General features: G+C 43.5%; 1 protein-coding gene across 1 annotated transcript; it reads left to right on the top strand.

Moving 5' to 3' along the window:
- The first annotated feature begins 1,701 nt into the window (after positions 1-1,701).
- On the top strand, positions 1,702-23,828 carry C10H2orf83 (chromosome 10 C2orf83 homolog). Its single transcript, XM_021924056.2, has 3 exons — positions 1,702-2,286; positions 6,806-6,879; positions 23,267-23,828. Exons 1-3 carry the CDS (start codon positions 2,171-2,173, stop codon positions 23,386-23,388), a joined length of 312 nt encoding a protein of 103 aa, XP_021779748.1. The 5' UTR covers positions 1,702-2,170; the 3' UTR covers positions 23,389-23,828.
- The last annotated feature ends 271 nt before the right edge of the window (positions 23,829-24,099 follow it).

The raw sequence follows: 24,099 nt of genomic DNA, 5'->3' as shown, positions 1-24,099 counted from the left end.
GTGTGTGGTGGAGTCTCTCTCTGTTACAAGGTTGGAGTGCAGTGGCATGATCTCGGCTCGCTGCAACCTCCGCCTCCCGGGTTCAAGCCATTCTCCTGCCTCAGCCTCCCTAGTAGGTGGGACTATAGGCATGTGCCACCACACCCAGCTAATTTTTGTATTTTTAGTAGAGACGGGGTTTCACCATGTTGGCCAGAATGATCTTGATCCCTTGACCTCGTAATCTGCCCGCCTCGGCCTCCCAAAGTGCTGGGATTATAGGTATTAGCCACAGAACCCAGTCTGAAATTTTTTTAATTTAACCATTTCATTGTTATACAGGCACAACCTAATTTTTTTATGCTTTAGCATATGTTCCTATTACTTTCCTTTAAGTTATAGAGTAAATTGGGAAATGCTAATCTCATACTTCCGTAATATACAATACATAAATGATTGAATACAGCTTCAAGGTAGTTCCATTTTTTAAATTACAGACAATACTCCAGAGACTCACCTGTACTTAGTGCCAAATACGCAATGGAAGAACATAAATACAACAATTATTTTCTAAGAACTTGCTAGTCCTAGGCAGTGTTCTCTGCATGGTAGCTCAATGTCTCCACAGCAACCAAGTGGAGGCCACCATGAAATAACCCAGCCGGAGGTTCAAGATAAGATTTTAGATAGTATGATTACATGTAATTTCAGGTATCTTGAAAATAATTTGGGGGTTTGCACTAAAAATCTTAGGATTCAAAGCCACTCTGAGCCCACCATCAGAACTGTGTTTTTTTCTAATCCATCACATGTAGAGGTCTTATCCAAAACCAAATAAATCACTGTCAAGCTGCTTAGGCATCTGAACAGATTAAATCAAGATTCCAACATGAAATAATTTGCATACTAAAAGGAGGAAATCTGCCATTTGATTTCATCTAAGTTTTAAAAGCGTCAATGCAGTTCCACATTTGTTCAAGGGAAAAATTGTTAGCTGAACAAGAAAGACCTGAAGTTACAAGTCCCATTTGGACCACCTGTCATGTTCACTGTGTGGGACCTAGGGTCATTTATGGGGTTTGCTATGTTTAGTTAGTAGTATCTTGCAGGGAAATAATGCCTTTTCATTAAATCACACAGTTTTAAAATGCTTCTATTTGTTTTTTTATGTAAAGAATTTTGGAAGGGACACAAAAATAGTTCACATTTTTCATTTGGTTCATTTTGTAAATAGATTCACATTACAAATGTTTTAGCTAAATTGCATGGAAGAACTTTAACTATGTATGTCAATCTTGACGGACTAAATTTAACATCCCAGTACAATTATTTAAAATGAATTAATTACCAGATTGAATAAACTATGAAAGGAAATAATTTGTGGATTTTGCAGAAAAATATTGACTAATTAGACTCTGAAATTGCTAACTCAGACAATCAATAATCCAGTGATTAAATCTTTAAAAAAGTAAAAAATTCATCATGCTGACCTGTTTTCACATATTGATAAACTTAGTTTTTGGGTTTTTTTTAACAGAGTCTTCCTCTGTCTCCCAGCCTGGAGTGCAGTGGCATGATCTCGGCTCACTGCAACCTCCGCCTCCCGGGTTCAAGGGATTCTCCGCCTTAGCCTCCTGAGTAGCTGGGACTACAGGCATGCGCCACCACACCCAGCCAATTTTTGTGTTTTTTGGTAGAGACAGGTTTCACCATGTTGGCCAGGCTGGTTTCAAACTCCTGACTTCAAGTGATCCGCCTGCCTCGGCCTCACAAAGTGCTAGGATTAAAGGCACGAGCCACTGTGCCCGGCCTGATACGTCTAATTTTAAAAGTGACTTGCTAAGCCGTATTTATCTCAAATAACGTTCAATGTTTTCTAGTTGCAGAGTATTTTGAAAATTTGGTTTAATTTTAGAATTGGTTAACTAGTTTTAAACTCTTAGCATACTATATCCCATCCCACGGAACGTTAAAATACATTGCACCATCCCATTTGTCTATTTCTTCAGGCTCTCTCTGCTAAAAGAGCTTTTAGAAAGAAACTGTCAATAGAAACCTGGGCTTCCTCAGCAGAGCAAAGCCTTGCGAAGAACACCATTTGCTGTTTTGTATTTGAATGCGCATGTGTGCATCCTTTTAAAACTCTTTCCATTTGTACAATGACAGATTTCAGATTGGAGTTAATCTGAGCATGGAAGACTATGCCCTGGCATTTGGAATTAAACCCTTCATTGCCTTGATGATTCAACCCATCATGACTATGACTGTGGTTGACAACCAAGGACTGGGGCTTCCCTTTGACATTCACGTAAGTTCATGGCCACTGTGCTGTCATGGACAAAGAGGCATATTTTCAAAACTATATATCTATATCTATTTATCTTTATCCTTTTAAAAATCAGATTTGTTGATAAATAATATATGTGCAGTAACTTCACACTTTTTATGTACAGTTCCATGAATTTGGGCAAATGTACAGCTGTGTGACCACCACCACAATGAAGATAAAGCAGAATTCCATCAGCCCAAACAGTGGCCTTATGTTTCTCTGCCACCAATCCCCTGTCCCCACTCCTCGTCCCTGGCAACCACTGATTGGTTTTCTACCCATATAGTTTGTCATTGGTTTTCTATCCATATAGTTTGTCATTATAGAATGCCAAAGCAATGGAATTATTTTTTACATAGCCTTTGCTTCTGGTTTCTTTCCTTTAGCACGATGTCTTCAACAGAATAATTTTGTATTGAGAAATGGAAATACGGTGTAGTTAAGGTTCTATTTCTTCAGAAACATTTTCATTAAACAGGTGACCTTTTCACTAAACAGGTGAAGGAATGAAAGACCTGTGTAAAATTAAAGCCATGAGGTCATTCCAGTGGAAGTGGTTCTCATTAGCTACTGCTAAAGGTTTTTCCTTGCCCTAGCTAAAGTTCAATCTTATTAGAGCTTAGTGCACAAATTCTGTAAATCTACTCTGTCTCATGGGAAAAATCGTCATTCTTACCTATCTATAAATAGATAAGAATTCCTACAAAATATTTAGAAGCTATCTTCTTTAAAAGCAAAAAGGCAAAAAGAAATCATTTCAGAATACAAAATTAAATGAAGTAATGCCAGGACATTTTTTTAAAAATCTATTTTGTAGTCACACTTGTTCAACAGAGGAAAAGATTGCTTCCATTTAAGAAATGTTAGCACTAAGATTCATATAGATTCAGTACTACACACTTGTTCAATACAATATGCTTGTTTGAGGCTATTCAATGTGCAAGCATTACTTTCTAAAATAAAATTTAAATTCCTTATTTACTATCTGGTTGGCAAATTGCTCTTCAGTTTTTCAGAAATTATTCTCTGTATCATATGTTAGCAAGAGAACAAGCTTGAAATCAGCAAAATCTGGTTTTGAATCTTGATGTTTATAGTGATGTGTTAAAAACTTTTCATTTTGGAAAACTTCAAATACATACAACATTTTGAAAAAATAGTATAATGAAACCTCATTTTCTCCTTACTCAACTTTAACAAGTATCAATTTATGGCCAATCTTGTTTCATCTGTACCCCACTCCCCATGAAATTTCTCATCCCTGCTTCTAGATTATTTTAAACTAAACCCTAAAGATGTAAACTTTTCTTAATATTTCCATTTTCTTATGAATAAAATGACTATAAGAACATAAATGAATATAAGACTTACTGTCTGAGTTCTTACACAGGTTAAGTGCTGGCCTCTAAACCACACTATTCCTGGCCTTTAGTGTTGTCAATATACAAACATGTCTCTCTCTTTTCCTAATTGAAAAAATAACATCTATTTACATTAATCAACATGGTTAGGAGGCACTTACCTTTTCGAAGGACTTTTACGTTAATCAGCTCCAGATATTTCCTTTACTTTTTGACAAATGCATTATATCCTAAGTTGAAATGAATGAATTCCTATAACTGAATTAGTTAAAATATGACTAGAAATAAAATGACCCATCAATCCTTCCATTCTCTTTTCTGCCACTATTTTGTGTATCCTAATTTAAAATTTAAGTGTCTTCTTTGTTGGCAAATCAATACCTTTTGCTCTTTCTTCAAAAGGCAGGGGGCCACACAAGCATTAAAACCTGAAAACAAGTCTAAAATTTGGCAGAGAAATTCAAGTTTTACGTTTTGTATCCCCTGATACTTCAATATTTCCGAATTCTTTTATCTTCTTGGCCAAGAGGAATATATTTAAGTCACTCCTTTAAAATATTTGTATTGCCACCATATCTCCTCTGCTAGTCTCTGCTGACATCCTCAATGCTGGAACAACTTTCAGTTCGGTTCTTCCATGGAAAGCTATTTTTAAGCTCGGTTGCTAAAGAAGAGACCAGTGTACCCAGGTACAGAGCAGGATGAGCAAAAACATACAGCTCAAAGGCATAACAGAAGACAAACCCTATTCCTATATACAAAGAAGAAAAGATGTTATTACGAATGGCTGGTCTTGAAAACTGTGCTTCTTAAAAATTGATTTTTGGTAGGAATCTAATTAAATATGCTTTCACTAAGTTTTTAAGAGCCAGTAATATGGAAGTGCATTGATTAGTAACTCCCAAATTGTCCATTTATCATTGGCTCTATCTGCACTCATGATATTCCACTAATAGGATGCCAAATGCCATTTTTAAAAATTGGGATATAAAAGGTAGAAAGTGTAAACTGAATCAGCATTTTTCTCTGACACAGAGATTCAGCAAAGAGTAGGATGCAGCAAGACTTCCAGAAGCGATTCCTTCATTTTCCCAGCATCTCTCAAACTGCTATCACAACATGAACTATTTATGGATTTTAAAAGATCTTAATGGATTTATGAAGATCTTAAAAAGAGGTTTTAAGACACATCTTTGAAGATGACTGAAAGACTAGGGGAAGAGGCCCATGAGAAAAGCTAAAAGAAGCATTTTTATCTCAACTAGAAAAAGCTGAAGAGTAATTTAGTAATAATCACCAAGCCGGTTATGGAGAGAGTGGTAGATATAATCATCTTTACAGAGGGCATAAGAATATACTGTGGTTGACTAATGATATAAAATGATTTTCTGGCAGAATCTTATTTCCAAAAACAGATGAAATTCACAAGTTTGAATATAAAAGGGATTTGGAGGGGATGGGTAAATAACCATACAACATCTCGAATAAGGTTAATTTTTTAAAATAAGCCTTTAATTAGGTAAACGAAGTAATAACAACCCACAAGTTTTACACCAGAACACCCACCTCTTGGTTACCTGTTACCAGACCTCTTCATCCCTCTTATCAGCCCCCACTTCCCCACTTTCATCCCCCAGTTTGCAGAGATAACTTTTGGAATGAGAAACAGAATGAGTAAGCGCCATTTCTTCTTGATCAAGGGAGTTGAAAGTAAGACGCCTCCGTCATTCACTAATTTCTTTGCCTTCACCCTTCTCCTCCCTGGATGGTCTTGAGGCTTAAGACATGAAAAGCAACTCTTATCACCAAGTTTGGGGAGTGTACACAAAAAGAAAAGGGAAAGGCCAGTGGCCCCAAGTGCCCCCTTGATATCACAGAAACCACAGCTGTTGTGCTGCTCTGCCTTCATTTTCCTCACTGGGAAATACACAGAGACCCTGCCCAGTGCTCACAACCAGCAGCCGTTGCACTCAGCCACTCTGGGACCAGCTGATGGCCTCTGATTGCACCCTCCATTAGATTAACCAGCTAGCATAACTGGTACTTTAATCTACCTTTAATTAAATAAGAGTTAGAATCATGAAAACGCATTTTTAGTTGCAACCCCAAAGGGATTAGTAAGGAGAGGGACACTCTGCGTAGAAAGATTACCTCCCAAAAAGTCAAATACAGTGATGACATTATTTTAAGTGCATGAAATGGGGATTCGTCTGGATTTGGAATAGGCTCACATATATCAAAATGGACATTTTTCAGTGTGTGGAATAAGTGGTATTTGACAGTCCAGATAGCCCAGATGAGTGTTCTCACTTCATATTCATAGACTCAAATGCAGGATGTGTGTGGTCCATCAGCCTTAGGTTCCACTATTTCATAAACTATTTTTTGGTGTCTTAACTCAAAGGACAGCTGAAGTCAAAGGCCAGATTTTCTTTCTTTTCTTTTCTTTTTTGAAACAGTCTTGCTTTGTCGCCTATGCTGGAGTGCAATCTCGACTCACTCTCACCTCAGCCTCCCAAGTAGCTGGGATTGCAGGCACACGCAACCACACCCAGCTAATTTTTGTATTTTTAGTAGAGACGGGGTTTCGCCATGTTGGCCAGGCTGGTCTCGAACTCCTGATCTCAGGTGATCTACCCCCACCTCAGCCTCCCAAAGTGCTGCGATTACAGGCCTGAGCCACCGTACCTGGCCCACATAATCATTATCAAACAAAATAAACTCCTTAAATGGATTTTCAGTGAGTTTGGGTCCTGATCATTTAGACGTTGCCTTGTTTTCTTACTTTTCTATCCTAATGGAGATGGTCTCCATGCAATTACCTTAGGGGGAATGGGATTGAGGGGTTGAACTTAAAGGAGAAAGGGGTGCCATGGCTGAAATATGACACCAAATCTCATGCTGAGGCTTGGTCTCTAATGTGGCAGTGTTGAGAAGTGGTGTCTTTAAGAGGTGACTGGGTCATTCAAGAGGGATCAATGCCTTTCTCCTGAAAGGAAGCTCTTGCTCGCTTGGGAATGGATTAGTCACCACTCAAGTGAGTTGTTATAAGCAAGGCTGCCTCCCATGTTTGGTCTCTGCACATGCGCTTCTCCTTCTCCTTCCTTAATGGACTTATGCGCTGTGTTATGACACGGCACAAAGCAAGGCCCTCGCCAAAAGCCAGCCAGATGCTGCCCCCTGATCTTGGACCTCCCAGCTTCCAGAACTGTGAGCTAAATAAGCGTCATTTTTTAACAAATGTTTTAGTCTCAGGTATTCTCAGTCAACAGAAAATGGACTAAGAGGGGGACTTTAGGGTTGTTTGAAGTTTAAACAAATTTCAGTCAATGTTTTTAAATTTTTTTATTAAGAAAAGCTTATTTATTAAAGGCAACAGACTTTTAAAAAAATATTAAAGTAAGAAAGGCTTACTTGCATTCGGCAACAACAGACTGGATATCAGAAAAATCTTTACACCACAAAACCCTTGGATTTAATGGATATACATTTAATTTAAAAAAAAAATAAATGGCTGAACTGGTAAGAAACTAAGAAAAATCCTCAGATGCCAAAGCAAGAACAGGAGGCCAGATAGCTAAGGAAGCATTGACTCTGCTGTGTGCTCAAGGCATCTGCTGGTTCCCCTAGAACCTAAAGTTTTGGTTCTAGTGGCAACCCCAAAGGGCCACATCCTCAGTGAATGATGAATCAGAACAAAATACAAAATGACAGGGGGAAATCCCTCAGGAAGAAGACTAATCTGGGTGGAGTCTGGAGAATATGCCCTCAGCATTTGTCTTTATAAACCAGCACTCACATAATTCTGGAGTCCTGCTCCTACAGGCTACACTTTTCTCTTTTAAGCTGAAAATTTAGTTTAAAGTGGTCCTGATTGGCAATGTCTCCAGGCACCTATATGTAACAAAGGCAAATGATTTCTGAAAGAATGTACCTCAGTACAGGAATCAAAATATTGCCACAAATAAAATTCCATCAAATATGAGATTATGAATTTTAAAAATTCAGAATCATACAAGGATATAAAGTTTCAGGAACAAGCCAACTGAAGTAATAGATAGCGAAATCAGACTAACAACGATTTGACATAGAAGAATAATCAGTATTCGAATATAAAATGTTCAGTGTGTTTACACATGGAGGAAAATAACATCATAAGAATAGAACAAGATACATAAATAGAACATCCTAAGAATAGAACAAAATAATCAGGAATTTGGGGAAAAATAGAACTACAGTCATGGGAAGCATAAGTATGTTTTGGTTAATGATGGACCGTGTATATCAGCAGTCCCCACCCTTTTTGACACCAGGGACTGGTTTCGTTGAAAACAATTTTTCTACAAACCAAGGTGGGGGAATGGTTTCAGGATTTCAAATGCATTATATTTTTGTACATTTTATTTCTATTATTATTGCATTGTAATATATAATGAAGTAATTTTACAACTCACCATAATGTAGAATCGGTGGGAGCCCTGAGTTTGTTTTCCTGGGAGCCAGTGACAGATCATAAGGCATTAGATTCTCATAAGGAGTGCACAACCTAGATCCCTCACATGCAAAGTTCACAATAGGGTTCACGTTCCCATGAGAATTTCATGCCGCTGCTGATCTGACAGGAAGCAGAGCTCAAGCAGCAATGCGAGGAGTGGGGAGTGGCTGTAAATACCGATGAAGCTTCTTTTTTTTTTTTTTTTTTTGAGATGGAGTCTGGCTCTGTCTCCCAGGCTGGAGCGCAGTGGCCGGATCTCAGCTCACTGCAAGCTCCGCCTCCCGGGTTCACGCCATTCTCCTGCCTGAGCCTCCCGAGTAGCTGGGACTACAGGCGCCCGCCACCTCGCCCGGCTAGTTTTCTGTATTTTTTAGTAGAGACGGGGTTTCACCGTGTTAGCCAGGATGGTCTCAATCTCCTGACCTCATGATCCGCCCGTCTCGGCCTCCCAAAGTGCTGGGATTACAGGCTTGAGCCACCGCGCCCGGCCTGATGAAGCTCCTCTTGCTCACCCGCCACTCACCTCCTGCTGGCGGCCTGGTTCCTAACAGGCCATGGACCCTGGTACAGGCCCTTGGACTGGAGGTTGAGAACCCCTGACGTATATGACAGTGGTCCCATAAGATCGTAGTGGAACTGAAAAATTCCTATCACTGGCCGGGCGCGGTGGCTCACGCCTGTAATCCCACCACTTTGGGAGGCCGAGACGGGTGGATCACGAGCTCAGGAGATCGAGACCATCCTGGCTAACACGGTGAAACCCCGTCTCTACTAAAAATACAAAAAAAAAAATTATCCGGGGGTGGTGGCAGGTGCCTGTGGTCCCAGCTACATGGGAGGCTGAGGCAGGAGAATGGCGTGAACCCGGGAGGCGGAGCTTGCAGTGAGCTGAGATCCGGCCGCTGCACTCCAGCCTGGGTGACACAGCGAGACTCCGTCTCAAAAAAAAAAAAAAAATTCCTATCACCTAGTGACATCGTAGCCATCATGATGTAGTATAGCAAAGCATTACTCATGTGTTTGTGGTGATGCCAATGTAAACCAAACTACTGCACTGCAAGTCTTATAAAAGTCTAGCACGTGCAATTACGTACAGCATATAACACTTGATAATTATAATAAGTGGCCAGGCACGGTGGTTCACGCCTGTAAAATCCCAACACTTTGGGAGGCCGAGGTGGGCAGGGCAGATCACCCGAGTTCAGGAGTTCGAGACCAGTGTGGCCAACATGGTGAAACCCCGTCACTACTAAAAATACAAAACTAGCCAGTCGTGGTGGCAGGTGCCTGTAATCCCAGCTACTCAGAGACTGAGGCAGGAGAATCGCCTGAACCCGGGAGGTGGAGGTTGCAGTGAACCGAGACTGTGCCACTGCACTCCAGCCTGGGTGACAGAGCAAGATCCTAAAAGAGCAACTTCCAGCCCTGGAGCTCCGTTCACGTAAGTGCCCTGTACGGGTGTACCATGTTTTATCCCTTATATGTATTTTTACTGTATCTTTTCTATGTGTAAATACGTTTAGATACACAAATGCTTACCATTGTGTTACAATTGTCTACAGCATTCAGTACAGTAACAGGCTGTACAAGTTTATAGCCTAGGAACAATAGGCTATGCCATTTAGCCTAAGTATGTAGCAGGCTATGCCATCTAGGTTTGTATAAGTCTACCATATGATGTTTGCACAATGACACAATCACCTGGCAGTGCATTTCTCAAGAAATATCCCTGTTATTAAGGATGCATGACTGTAGTCAAGAATAGAAGCTTAATAAACAAGAGCTGTGGAGAAGTTAAGAGCAATAAAGAAGAAAATATTAAACTGGAAGAGCTCATTTAGAATACAGCACAGAGATGAAAGTGAAAAAATTATTAAAACATATGGAGATTAGCGTGAGAAAGTTCCACAAAGGTCTATTTGAAGTTCCTTGGGGAGATAATAAGATAGAAATGACAGACAGACAAAGAAATATCCATGGAGAATTTTGCAGACGAGATGAAAGGCATGAATTAGATTGAGGAAGCCTAACAGCTCTCCAAAGGAGTAAATGAAAAGAAATTCAAATCTAAACACACCGTAGTGAAACTACAGAATACCAAAGAAAAAGAAATCTTATAAACAGTCAGAAGAATAAAAAGAGCATCGCCTACAGAAAAATGATAATTAGATTGACAAATGACTTCTCAATGGCACACAATGGAAGCCAGAAAGGTAGTGGAATAATGCCTTCAAAGTGCTGGAGAAAATAATTGCCAGCTTAGGGTTGTACACAAAGAGGAAAACGTTTCAAAAAATGAGAGTAAAATAAAGACATTTTCAGACACACAGAAATGGAGTGAGTGAGACACACTCACTCAGTAAGACTGTAACAGACTCTTCCAAAAGCAGCTGCTAAAGGATGCACTCGAGGAAGAAGGAAAATTACCCCAAAAGAAGGCATATGATGCAAGAGGGAGTGTGAAACAGAAAACACGTGAGTAAATCTCAACACTGGCCATGGCAAACAGTAGTTAACTTTTTATATCTTGAAGAGTTTTCAAAAACATAAGACTAACATTCTGGACAGTAATAAATTAGAGATTAGAAGAATGTTCAAAACCAAAGATTTTTGTACTGTTCTGGAAAAGGTAAAGGTGATTAGTTAGACACTGCCAGGGTGGCATGCCAAGCCGGGAGGAGTAGCAGCCCACCTGGTGGGGAGCATACTTTATCACCATCATTATTTAGAATTGCTGGTACATGGCAACAATAAAATGCAGACAGGCCCTTCATCAGTTTTACTATTGCTTTTAAATTCTCTACAGGTAATTCTCCTCCTTACTGCCTGTACCTAGGGAAGACCACTTCATCACCACCACTATAGTCCTAGCTAGTTGGGAGGCTGAGACAGGAGGCTCACTTGAGCCTAGGAGTTCAAGGCTGCAATGAGCTATGGTTGTCATAAGGAGTGTGCAACCTAGATCCATCACACGCACAGTTCGCTATAGGGTTCATGCAGCCTGGGCAACAGAGCAAGACCCTATTTCTAAAATATATGTATATCTGTGTTTATACACATATACATATATAAAAATATTTTATATGAATATAGTTGGGCATTCTTACATAGATGTTTTGCTTAACATTATGTTTGTGAGATTAAGTCATCTCTTTGCTTCCCTTTAAGGCAAAAATTTATGGAAGTGTTGTCTATTTCCTGTCTTTCTAATTCCTCTCCTCATACTTTTTCTTTAAACCCATTCATATCCATATTTTGTCTTCAATACTTCGCCAAAACCATTCCTGTCCAGATCACCGGTATCGATCCAGCAGTCATTCGCCAGTGCTCACCTCACTTCACGCATCTCGCTTCACCCGTTGGTAACGTTGTCACCATTGTCACTCTCTGCCCCTTGAAGCAGTTCCATACTCACTTCCAGGACACCATACATTCTTAATTTTACTCTTTCTTCACTGGGTGCTCCTTTCTGTCTCCTTTGCTGGCGTCTCCTCTTTTTTCAGAGGTGTTAACCCTAGAGCTCCTAAGGTTAAGTGCTTAGAAACTCTTTTCTCTATACAGTCTTTGATGGTTTCAAGCAATCTCTGTATTTGTATACTGATGACGCCAAAAATGATAGCTCAGACCTTGACTTTTCCCCCTGATCTTCAGACTGCTGTATTCAGCTGCCTACTACTCAGCATTTCCACTGGGATGTCTAGTGGACATCTGCAATTCAGCCTGCTCCAGGTGGAATCCTCATCTTGCTCAAAACGGTGCTATCTGCCATTTTTCCCCATCTTTCAAGTTGCTTAGGCCCAAAACCTTGAAGTCATTTTTGACTCCTCCTAGTCTCTCTCATCTCAAATGTAACGTGTCAGAAAATATTCTTTTCTTTATTTTCAAACTAAATCTAGGAGATAGTTACTTCTCACCATCTCCATGGCTACTGCTCTGGTCTGAGTTGTCACTATCTCATCCATGTGGTTTATTGCAAGACCTTCTAACTCATCTCTGCTTTAATCCTTTGCCCTCCTCAACCTAGCCCAGAATAGCAGTCAGAGCTCTCTTTATACAATATACAGGAGATCATGTCACTTTTCTGCTCTGAACTCTCCAATGGCTTTCCAGTTCATACACAGTAAAAAACCACAGGCCTGAGGGTAATCTGCAAACCCTACCTGGTCTTCCTGCCCTCCCCTTTACCTATCTGGTCTCATTTTCTACTCTTCTTCCTCTCACTCAGTTCAGCTACCCTGGGCTCCTTGAGCGTCTTTAAATATTTCAGAAACCATCTTTGGACTTTAGCTTCCTTTCCCTGGAATACTCTTTCCCCCAGATATCCACATGGCTTGCTCTGCGACTCACTTCCTTTAAGTCTTTGTTCAAATGTCTCATTTTCAATGAGGCCTGCCATGATGATCGTATTTAAATTTACATCTCTTCCCACCTTGTAATACACTCTTTCTGAATCTTTATTTCTACATTCTGGATCCTTATTTCTAAAAATACAAACTGAAATATTTATTAAATATTAAACATTAAATTAAAAAATATTATTAAATTATATGATACAGGATTCAAATTAACCCATGGGAGGAAGGGTAAATGGTTGGGGCATGGATGAAACAAGATTGGCCATGAGTTGATAATTGATGAAACTGGGTGCCTTGAAAGACTGGACCATCATGAGCCCCTTCAAGACCACATCCATTGGCCAGTGAACTGGGTACCATCAAATTATTTAATTGAACAGATTGAAACAAACCATCTACATGGCCTCAGTGAGCAACTGAAACCCAAAATGCTGTTTCAACACATTCAAGGCCACCCCCAGAACAACAGGGAAACCGAAAGAGTGGGACCATGTAAGGGCACGAACCTCGGCGTTGCTGTGAAGCGTTTTACAGATGTGATTGAAGTCCGTAATCAGTTGATTTTCAATACAATCCTGGCCGGGCACGGTGGCTCATGCCTGTAATCCCAGCACTTTGGGAGGCCAAGGTGGGTAGATCACGAGGTCAGGAGATGGAGACCATCCTGGCTAACACGGTGAAACCCCGTCTCTACTAAAAATACAAAAAAAAATTAGCTGGACGTGGTGGCGGGCGCCTGTAGTCCCAGCTACTCAGGAGGCTGAGGCAGGAGAATGGCATGAACCCGGGAAGCGGAGCTTGCAGTGAGCCAAGATTGTGCCACTGCACTCCAGCCTGGGCAACAGAGCAAGATCCCATCTCAAAAAAAAAAAAAAAAATACAATCCTAGAGGAACTGATTCAATAATCCGGGTAGACCCGATTCAATCAGGGGAAAGGCCTTACCAGCAGTGCTGAGGTTCCTCTGGAGAGGGAGAGTCAGTCTGTGTTCAGGAGCTTCAGCCTATGCCTGTGAGTCCTAGCCCACCCCTTCTGATGGCCTGTCCTGTGGATTTTGGACTGCCTTATCAGCCTCCAACACCATGGAAGCCAACTTTTTAAAATTAATTTCTTAATGTATATCTCCTATTTGTTCTGTCTCTCAGGTTGAACCCTGACTGATGCAGATTTAAACAAGTAATATACTTTTTTTCTCTTAGTTTGTAGTACTGCTTTTGTTGAATAACCCATCAGGTTTGGGAGCTTAGGTAGCCAGCAGCAGTGGATATGTTCCACTATTACAGCTCAGATTCTTAGCTGTAGGAGGCCGTACCCCCTCAGGTCACAGTGATGGTCTGTGCCACAAGCAGCCTACGTTAGTGCTTATAATACACTAAGTGGTAGGAACCGTGGTCTCCAGCACCCAAAATGGCCCGAGGGCGCCACCTGGAAACAGATAAGCACCACAGGTCACCATGTGTGTCCTCAAACCTCCCAACGTCACCAGGTTAATTTTTCCCCTAAGGGGACCTGGAAATATTGCCATATGGATTCCAGTAGCCAAGAACCCCAGAAATGTCTGAATTCCCCTTCTTTCCCTTTCTGTATGGACAGGAGTATAGTGCCACTGACCTCCAGTGGAGACCCAGAGACGTTGGCCTCATTCCAACCACACCGTTCGGCCCGAGACATTGGGTCTGCAATGTCTTTTTATCAAACAAACACATCAACCAGGCCACATAAGGCATCTCTGAACCATTTCCATACCTGTCCTTTAGCTAGAAAGTCTCCCCTTCTGTGGCAGCCTGCATTGCATAGTTGGTTCCTGCTCAGATGCCTCAGGACCTGAGTACCTCTTTCCTCATCCTTCTCAGGTGCTTCAGGGTCCATCTGAGCATTCTGTTCCTGAGCTCTCCAGCCCCAGGAATGAATGATCGCATAAGTGCCCAACAGTCAGGGGGCCGTGCGCCACGATCTCGTTTCCACATTCCTTTCTGGCAGCCTTAGTCCATGGCCAGCTCACTCACATCCAGGAGTCCCACATATAACCCCTCCTGACCCATAAGATGTCCAGCAGTACTGTCCAGCTCTTGTGTCCCCAGGCTGACGTCTCCACCTTCAACCAGGTACTGGGAGGTTTTGCCCCTTGCTTCACCAATAAGCCATGATTCTGTCAGACTGGACCCTGCCTGCTGTGTCAGTTTTGGGGAGCAGATTCACTGCGCACTGATTACCAATTTGTCTGAGTCCAGGGAGGCTCACACCCACACACACAACGAATGACATGAAGCAGGTTGATTACTTACAGGTAGGCAGCGAGGGGCATCAGAAGCCTGAGATTCATCATGATCAAGAAGCCAGGCTCAGGAAGCCATGCGGGGCCGATGAAGTCCGTCAGTGTCATAATTTTCAGTGCAAGGTGTTTTTGTTTCCACTGCTGTCACTTTCTCTCCTCATCCCAATCACACATACACCCCGATCCAGCACCACCTGCCTCTACCTGTCTAGCAGTTTTGCAGTTGTCTTTTCCTGTCCCATCCCCAGGCCCCATCCCATAGTGCTAATGGGGATAATAATAGGTTATTCTCAAGCCTGCAGAGGATTTAGGTCAATCTGTAGTCTAAAGACTGTGTCTGGGCTGGGCATGTTGGCTCATGTTTGTAATTCCAGCACTTTGGGAGGCCAAGGCAGGCGGATGACCAGAGATCAGGAGTTCGAGACCAGCCTGTCCAACATGGTGAAACCCCAACTCTACTAAAAATACGGAAAAAAAAAAAAAAAGTTAGCCAGGTGTGGTGGCAGGAACCTATAATTTTACCCCAGCTACTCAGGAGACTGAGACAGGAGAATCACTTGAACCCGGGAAGCAGAGGATACAGTGAGCTGAGATCCCACCACTGCACTCCAGCCTGGGTGACCGAGCGAGACTCTGTCCCAAAAAATAAAAAATAAAAAAGACTGTCTGTATCCTCCAGTCTCTCTAAGGCAGTGGTCCTCAACTTTTTGGCATCAGGGACTGGTTTTGTGGAAGACAATTTTTCCATGGGAAGTGGGGAGATGGTTTCAGGATGATTCAAGCACATTACACTTACAATACATTTTATTTCTATTATTATTACACTGTAATATATCATGAAATAATTGTACAACTCATAATTGTAGAATTAGTGGGAGCCCTGAGCTTGTTTTCCTGCAAATAGATGGTCCCATCTGAGGGGGATGAGAGACAGTGACAGATCAACAAGCATTAGATTCTCATAAAGTATGTACAACCTAGATCCCTCACATGTGGAGTTCACAGTAGGGTTTGTGCTCCTATGAGAAGCTAATGCTGTGGCTGCTGATCTGACAGGAGGCGGAGCTTGGGTGGTAATGTGAGCGATGGGGAGCGGCTGCGGCTGTAAATACAAATGAAGTTTTGCACGCTTGCCACCGCTCACCTCCTGCTGTGAGTCCTGGTCTGTGGTCTGGTGTTTGGGGACACCTGGTATAAGGGGTTAGCAGTTCAGAAGCCACAGCCCCGGGCAGCAAAGGACAGCAGGTTTATTCCAAGATGAAGGGGGCCCCACTCTGACACGTATCTTCAAAAGCAAGACTGGCTCTGATCCCCACTCTCATGGGGTATCTGGCCTCTCTTGTATCCTACGCACGTCATGTCTGTGACCCAGAACCCAGCAAGCCCACAGCTTCAGCCCCGCATTTTACATTTTCAGTCTGTGGTCCCCAGAGATAGATGTCTTGTTTTTGAGTTCAGCTATGTTGTTATTTTTATATGTTATATACACATATCTATCCTGTGTATATAACACAAAAACAAGCTTTCTTTTTCCTGTTTTGAACAGAGAGGCTGCATCAGTGTGTGAAAACATGAAACCATCTTGATCCCAAATCTCCTCAGCCTAAAGTCTACAGCAAACAAAACTGTAGAATCTCAGCAGTCAGAAAAAGTGTGGAAGCTGGAGAAAATAATCAACAAGAAAAAAAGAAGGGAAGGGAAAGAGCAACATGCTCTTCATTAAATTAAAGTAGTTGAAGAAAATACTTCCTCCTTCAAAGAAGCTTGAAAATCCCCTTCCCATGGGTTTTCTTTTATTAGGCCCTGATTTCATTTCTTAATTTTACTAAGGACAGTAGAGAAGACAGTGTCACTGGGAGAGTTTTTTCACAGTTGAATGTATTTGGTTCTAAAATGTTTCAATAAATATTAGCCAGGTATGGGGGCAGGTGCCTGTAATCCCAGCTACTCAGGAGGCTGAGGCAAAAGAATCGCTTGACCCTGGGAGGTAGAGTTTGCAGTGAACCGAGATCGCGCCATTACACTCCAACCTGAGTGACAGAGCAAGACTCTGTCTCAAAAATAAATCAATAAATAAAATGTTTCAAATGTCTTCCACGAAATGTTGCAGTGTATGGAAAAAAAGGAAAAGAAGAAAGCCTCACACACAGGAGAAAGGGAGGAAGAAGAAAGAAGAATATGAAATATATGAATGAAAGAAATCCATCAAAACCCAGCTGAGCTTACCCCACCATTAAATTCCATATTTGTTCTTGATTGGAACGCCTGAGTTTGGTATGTGGGTCTGTTGCTGAAGGACTGTGTCATCTTACATCAATAAAACAGAGGCCCCAGGTAGGCTCCTTTGGCTCACGCCTATAATCCCAGCACTTTGGGAGGCTGAGGCGGGTGGATCACTTGAGGTCAGTAGTTTGAGACCAGCCTGGCCAACGTGGCAAAACCCTGTCTCTACTAAAAATACAAAAATCAGCTGGGTATGGTGGCTCATGCCTGTAATCCCAGCTACTTGGGAGGCTGAGGCAGGAGAATCACTTAACCCAGGAGGCAGAGGTTGCAGTGAGCCGAGACAGTGCCACTGCACTCCAGCCTGAGGAACAGAGTGAGACTCTATCTCAAACAAAAACAGGGACCCCGGATCTCTAAGGAGGAAGACACATTTCAGGGCAACGTGATGTGTCTCTGAGCAGGGCTGGTCCCCAGAGGCCTGGCCGCAGCTTCTTACATGATCCTTTGCTGCATTGCTGCCATAGCAAGTGTTTCTCATTTTTTCTTTTCTTTTTTTTTTTTTGGTTATTATTTTTTGTGTGTGTGTGTGTGTGTGTGTCAGGGTCTTGCTGGGTCACCCAGACTGGAGTGCAGTGGCGTGATCTTGGCTCACTGCAGCCTCAACCTCCTAGGTTCAAGTGATCTTCCTGCCCCAGCCTCCCGAGTAGCTGAGACTACAGGCACGCACCACCACACCTGGCTAATTTTTGTATTTTTTGTAGAGGCGGGGGTTTCACTATGTTGCCCAAGTTGGTCTTGAACTCCTGGACTCTCCTGCCTTGGCCTCCCAAAGTGATGGGATTACAGGCATGAGCCAGGGTACAAGTGTTTCAAAGGCTTTGTTCAAAGATAAAAAAGATAAAATATCTCTCCAGTTTCTGAACAGACAAACCAGAATTCAGTGTGATTAAATGGAAGAAAGGCAAAAAAGAGAACTTTTTATGGGCACTTAGTTTATTTTATTAGGAAATTTGGACAAGGTTACATGATAACTAAGAACACAAAAGCAAAAAACAAAGAAGCATCGCATGCCGATGGGAAGAGTGGAACTGAGACGGAGCTGCATAGGCGTGAGTATGTCCGTCAGACCAAACACGAGGAGTTGTGATTTCATTTTCCTGAGGTCAGTTACTTGGACAGTTACACAGGTGCTGCACCGCTCTCCTATTTTTCCATGAGATAGTTCCTATGAGTTTGGTAGCTTTTCAGATGGAAAGACATGAAACACCAAACAAACACAGCAACAGAGTTCAAGACCATAGAGGACGGAGAGACCAGACAGGATGGGAAGGATGGGAGCCTTACCTACAGGACAGATACCTGCAGCCCCTGCCCAGAGGCACGTGCCCTGCCTAGCAGCAGCATTGCTTCTGGCAGCAGCACTTCTGCTGGCAACAGCCCTTCCCACAGCCGCAGCCATATGAGCTGCAGGTGCGGCGGCAGCAGCAGATCACGGGCGTGCTACAGCAGCCCCCACAGCAGCCGCGGCAGCAGGGGCAGCAGCTGGAGCAGCAGCCCACCCGGTAGCACCTGCAGGTGGTGCAGCTGCCACAGCCACCACCACAGCCACCACTGCAGCCACCACCGCAGCCACCGCAGCCACCACCGCAGCCACCACAGCCACCACCGCAGCCACCACCGCAGCCACCACAACTTCCACAACCACAGCAACCCATGGTGTCAGTAGAGAGGACTCAGGAGAAGTGAGGATGGAGGACTCAGGAGAGGTGAGGAGGTCTGATGCCTCCTTCTGCTCGGGGGAGGCCCTTATGTACCATCTCAGGAAAAGGAAGAGGGAGTGACCCGGGACACATGACCAGTGGTCACTTCCTTGTTGCTGCTGCAGTTTCCATGATAAGGTTATCTAGGATTATTCCTTGTTTACATCCTTATGGGCTATATTTGACCCAAAACGTTTGCTCATTTTCACTTATCTCTGTTAAAACCAGATTAAAAGCAAGCCAAGAGATGCTAACATGTAGGAGAGGATCTTCATTTTCTCAGAAACCAGTTGAATCCTTGAGACTTCGGGTTAAGCCGGAACCCAAGGTTGCTGCCAGCTGCTTTTCCATCTCTCTGCAATGGCTTCTCTCCAGGAAATCACCCTGGTTTCTTGGAAACTCCCGAGATGCAAAAGAGTAAATAAGAGCATCCAAATAAAACATGTCGTTTTTGCAAAAGTGCTCACTTCCCAGCTATATTTCTGAAGGGATCTTTGTAGTAAATGACTTTTTTCTTTTTTGTTTTCCTCACTATTGTCTATGATAAGGCTTGAAGCAACACTCCCTTCTCTTCTGGCTCTGTCCTCCCTCCCAGAGTGTTCACATTCACACCCACCGTGTAGATTTCCACATGTGTATTCCCTGGTTAGTTTCTCCACGGAAAGCCTCCAGCTCAGACTCTCCTGCAGACTACAAAATCCATCAATAGCCACTCTCCATTCCATCTTCTCCCTTTGGGGTTTCAGAGACATCTCCAGTGTCACATACTCCAGACTCAAGTCATAATTCTCCCTGCCTGATCACCAACTATCCACCAGAAAAAAAAACTGTGTTTTTCCTGCACTGCTCCATATCCATCAAGGTACGAATCCATGTTAAAAATTATATTTGAATCTTTCTTTTCTCTTAGTTCCATTTCTAGTCTTTCACCAAATTCTGTTGCTTCTGCCTCATTAATAACTTCAAACCTATTCAAGTATCCGTAGTTCCACTGTCCCCGCGATCCCAGTTCAAGCAACTCCCTGACAAGTTGAAAATGCTCTGTTTACTCCAAATACCACAGGGACAGCTTGCAGTCATTAATAAACAACTCTAATCAGCCATAGGGACGTGGCAGCACTTTCTCTCGCTCAAATTTCTGAAGAACAATTTTACCAAGTCGGGAAAACAGGCTTTGGGCAGCGAGCCTGTTACAAAATGAATTGGAGGATGATCTCGTCTGCAGCAGAGATGCTGGCTGCTGGCTGCTGAGCACTGACTGATTGCCGGAAGCCTCTACCTCAGCACGCATGGAGAAGACCCTGCTTGCACTCGTATTTTTCTTGCCTTTTTTACAGACTTTTTGTTGGTCACAAACTCTCATGAAGTTTGTGATCCACAAACCGTGTCCACAGACACAGGCTTCTCCTTGGAGCCATAAACTCCTTTCCTTCCCATGCTGGGCCTTCATTCAGCTCAGCAAGCTTCTCTGACCTCTGGACCATGCGTCCCTCGATGTTCCCACTCTGTGCTCTCTAAATAGCCCAAGAGCTTATTCTCTAGGGAGCCCAGGCCAGGCTGTTTAGCACAGACTTGTTTCTGTTAGCCATCAATTGACATCACCGAATCAAGGACAAAAATGAATTCCTGGTGGGGCACAGTGGCTCACGTCTGTAACCCCAACACTTTGGGAGGCCGAGACAGGAGGATTGCTTGAACTCAGGAGTTCGAGACCAGCCTGGCCAACATGATGAAACTCTGTCTCTACTAAAAATACAAAAATCAGCCAAGTATCGTGGCACATGCCTGTAATCCCAGCTACTCAGGAGGCTGAGGCAGGAGAATCGCTTGAACCTGGGAGGCAGAGGTTACAGTGAACCAGACCAAGAATTACATCACCAAAATGCAGACTCCTAAAAGGATTGATTTCTGCCTTTGAAATAAGCATTAAGACCTCGTGTGCAGAAGACAAATCACAATGATGTGCTTCAAATGAGGAGGGAAGGAGCAGCATCGGTGCCTTCACTGGCCAATAAATGAGACGATGGCATCTGACTTTGGCAGTGACCTTTGAATCTGCTGCCATTTACACCTCCCAGCTAGCGGGGTTACTTACTATTGCAAGCCCTTTGAAGTCAGGGACTGTGCCTTCAATATCACTGCACCTGTCGCTGAGAAGCTCTCGGATTGTTTGGTCCAGGGGCTGCCTGGTGCTTTGTGGGGTTTGTAAGCCCTGTAACAACTCATGGACCTATGCACTTGCCACATAATCCCAGGGCATCTTAGGAAGAAGGAGAAGGCCATCATGGCTAAGGACGCCTCACCACACCTCAGCTCTCAGAATGCTTCCCTAGAACTTTTAGGCCTTTTTAACTTATACTGGAATACAGTTTTACGAAAAAAATAAACAAAACCGAAAATGTAGTGAAGACAAAGATGTCTGAAAGGAAAATCAATATGAGATGGAGAGATTTCTCCATGTACATCAAGTCAAATGACAACAAGGAAGTGGTCATGTGTCTTCCCTCTCCTGTCTCCAGAGTTGGTACATAAGGGCCTCCCCTGAGCAGAAGGAGGCATCAGACCTCCTCACCTCTCCTGAGTCCTCCCTCCTCACTTCTCCTGAGTCCTCTCTGCTGACACCATGGGTTGCTGTGGTTGTGGAAGTTGTGGTGGCTGTGGTGGCTGTGTGGTGTGTGGCTGGTGGCTGTGGTGGCTGTGGTGGTGGCTGTGGTGGCTGCGGTGGTGGCTGTGGTGGCTGCGGTGGTGGCTGTGGTGGTTGTGGTGGTGGCTGTGGCAGCTGCACCACCTACAGGTGCTATCGGGTGGGCTGCTGCTCCAGCTGCTGCCCCTGCTGCCGCGGCTGCTGTGGGGGCTGCTGTAGCACGCCCGTGATCTGCTGCTGCCGCCGCACCTGCAGCTCGTGTGGCTGCGGCTGTGGGAAGGGCTGTTGCCAGCAGAAGGGCTGTTGCCAGCAGAAGTGCTGCTGCCAGAAGCAATGCTGCTGCTAGGCGAGGCACCTGCCTCTGGCAGCTGCTGCAGGTAACTGCTGTAGGTAAGCTTTCCCCTTCTGTCTGCCACTGACTAACAGGACACAAGCATGACCTGAACCTGTCACCTGCCTGTGAGTATTTTACATTCCTACAGTTTGTTTGTGATTCTGCCTGCATTTAATCATCACCAACAAAAATAATAACCATGCAGCCTCCTGTGTTGATTACAATTCAAGTCACGACCTCAACGAAATGGAGTCAAAATAGTTAGACCTTCTTGAAATGCCTCTAAGGTTGCCTTCATTTCCATGCTGTTTTTACCGCTGCCTGGGTATATTTGTATGCACAAAGCAACACTTATCTTAATAAATTATACTAAATCATTCTCAAAGAGCTATCTCTTTTGTTCTTTCCAGTCTCTAAACTGTCTGTCCATGGGGAAAAATGAGTTTTATCCCAAAAGATAAATCAAAGAATAAAAAACTAGATGAATTCTTTACAAAGACACAGATTCATGGATGATTAATCCATTGTGGGTTTGTAAAGAAGGAAGGGACTTGGGGGCACATCCTCAGCCTGACACTTCATTATCATAAACCAAAACTTTCCCCAAATCTCTCTCTTGATAGAGTCTTAGAAAGAGAAGTCTGGAGTCATAAATACCTATTCAGACTGCAAATGGTCATATGATCATTCAGGAGCCTGGTCACCTTTGGGCAAAGATGAAATTTGGCTCTTAGCCATGTCAGGTATCATGGAAGTCCGTGGTATCAACCACTTCAAACTACAAAATTAGCTTTCATTGTAATGTGAGAATATCAGCATTAGAATCAAAATAATCATACGCCCTACTGAGAGTGTCTTCATGCGTAATAAAAAATGTCCCCGAACACCCCTTCTGCTAATTTTTCATGGAGATTCCCTGATTCTTTTCTTTGCAGACTCCAGATTCTTGATTTATTGTGGCTGGTTTAGCAGCAAAGTGAGAAGGAAACGAGGTAGAGAGTGGGGAATCCCAGCTTGGGTGAGCAGTGGGGCGGGGGCCGAGGGAAGTCAAGCTCCTTGGGTGTGTCTCCAAGAGAAGCTGGTTCTTGCTGCAACCCCACCAGGGCCACCTAGGGTGTTACCTTGTTACTCTAAGCAGAGCTTGGCTCTGGATAGAAGCTTAAACACGTTGAACTGACCACATGAATGTTATAAACACAGGGAACATGGGTCAGACAATCATGTCAAATAAGATTTCCAAAGAGAGGAAGATGCTGTCACAGAAAGACAGTTTTCCTTCCACCCTGAAATTCAGAAGAGTGGATTCGGAGGCGGGTGTGAGATGAGCCTCTCGATGTCTAAATTGACAACGTGGTTTTGGGCACTCATCCGGCTCTGGCTCTATTCCCTTTCCAGCTCCAAGAGCCCTGTGCCTCTAGGACCCTCAGGCTACCCAAAGCCCCTTAGTTACTCTCAGCCTTTAGGATTTACCTCTGGGGTCCCACCCTCTCACTCATTCTTCCTTCCCAGTCTTCACCCGTAGAACTGCCCCCTCCCTTGTGATGGTTCTCAGCTGGAAGAGTGCGGTCAGGAGAGAAGCATCAGTTCATCCATCTTACGCTAAGGCAAGGGGCATCCACTTTTTCTCATGAGGGAGGACCCCTCAAGTCGCTTTTCCCACACAGTAATGTGGATCAACCCAACGGGCAGGATTCTGGGACATGTGGCTTTTCCAGACACCAAGACCCAACACTTCTTAGGCACTTGCTCCTCCTGTCCCACTCGTTGAAAATGTGAATTTGTTTCCAGTCAGCATAAACAGTGGCTGTCTGCCAGGATTTGCTGGGTGTCACTACTCATGTTGACATAGATTCCTGAAAAAAGAGCCCAGGTGGCCTGGTGTAAGGTTTGTGTTGTGCGTGTGTGTATATATAGAGAGATATATATACACATATATTATGAGATAGTCAGATGGTCCAGCAGGCACGGCCACAAGAAGAGGCAAAGGAGGCTGGGCACGGTAGCTCATGCCTGTAATTATAGCACTTTGTGAGGCCGAGGCAGGCGGATCACCTGAGGTCAGAAGTTTAAGACCAGCCTGACCAATATGGTGAAACCCCAACTCAACTAAAAAAAAAATACACAAAAATTAGCTGGGCGTGGTGGCATGTGCCTGTAGTCCCAACTACCGGGGAAGCTGGGATAGGAGAATCACTTGAACCCATGAGGCAGAGCTTGCAGTGAGCCGAGATCGTGCCACTGCACTCCAGCCTGGGCAACAGAGCGAGACTCCATCTCAAAAATTTAAAAAATAAATAAATAAATAAAAAGAAGAGACAAAGGAGAGGTTCAGGAAAACAGTG

The sequence above is a fragment of the Papio anubis genome, chromosome 10, assembly GCF_008728515.1.
Source record: "Papio anubis isolate 15944 chromosome 10, Panubis1.0, whole genome shotgun sequence".
Classification (NCBI taxonomy): domain Eukaryota; kingdom Metazoa; phylum Chordata; class Mammalia; order Primates; family Cercopithecidae; genus Papio; species Papio anubis.
This window is presented reverse-complemented; position numbering and strand designations above follow the sequence as displayed.

Bases quoted from the DNA above. Each gene is read 5' to 3' on its own strand.
- C10H2orf83 (XM_021924056.2), top strand. From the start codon at position 2,171: ATGGAAGACTATGCCCTGGCATTTGGAATTAAACCCTTCATTGCCTTG. The intron at 2,287-6,805 runs CGTAAGTTCATG...TGTTATGACACG, and splicing joins GGGCTTCCCTTTGACATTCA to GCACAAAGCAAGGCCCTCGC. The intron at 6,880-23,266 runs GTGAGCTAAATA...CTTCCTTCCCAG, and splicing joins ACCTCCCAGCTTCCAGAACT to TCTTCACCCGTAGAACTGCC.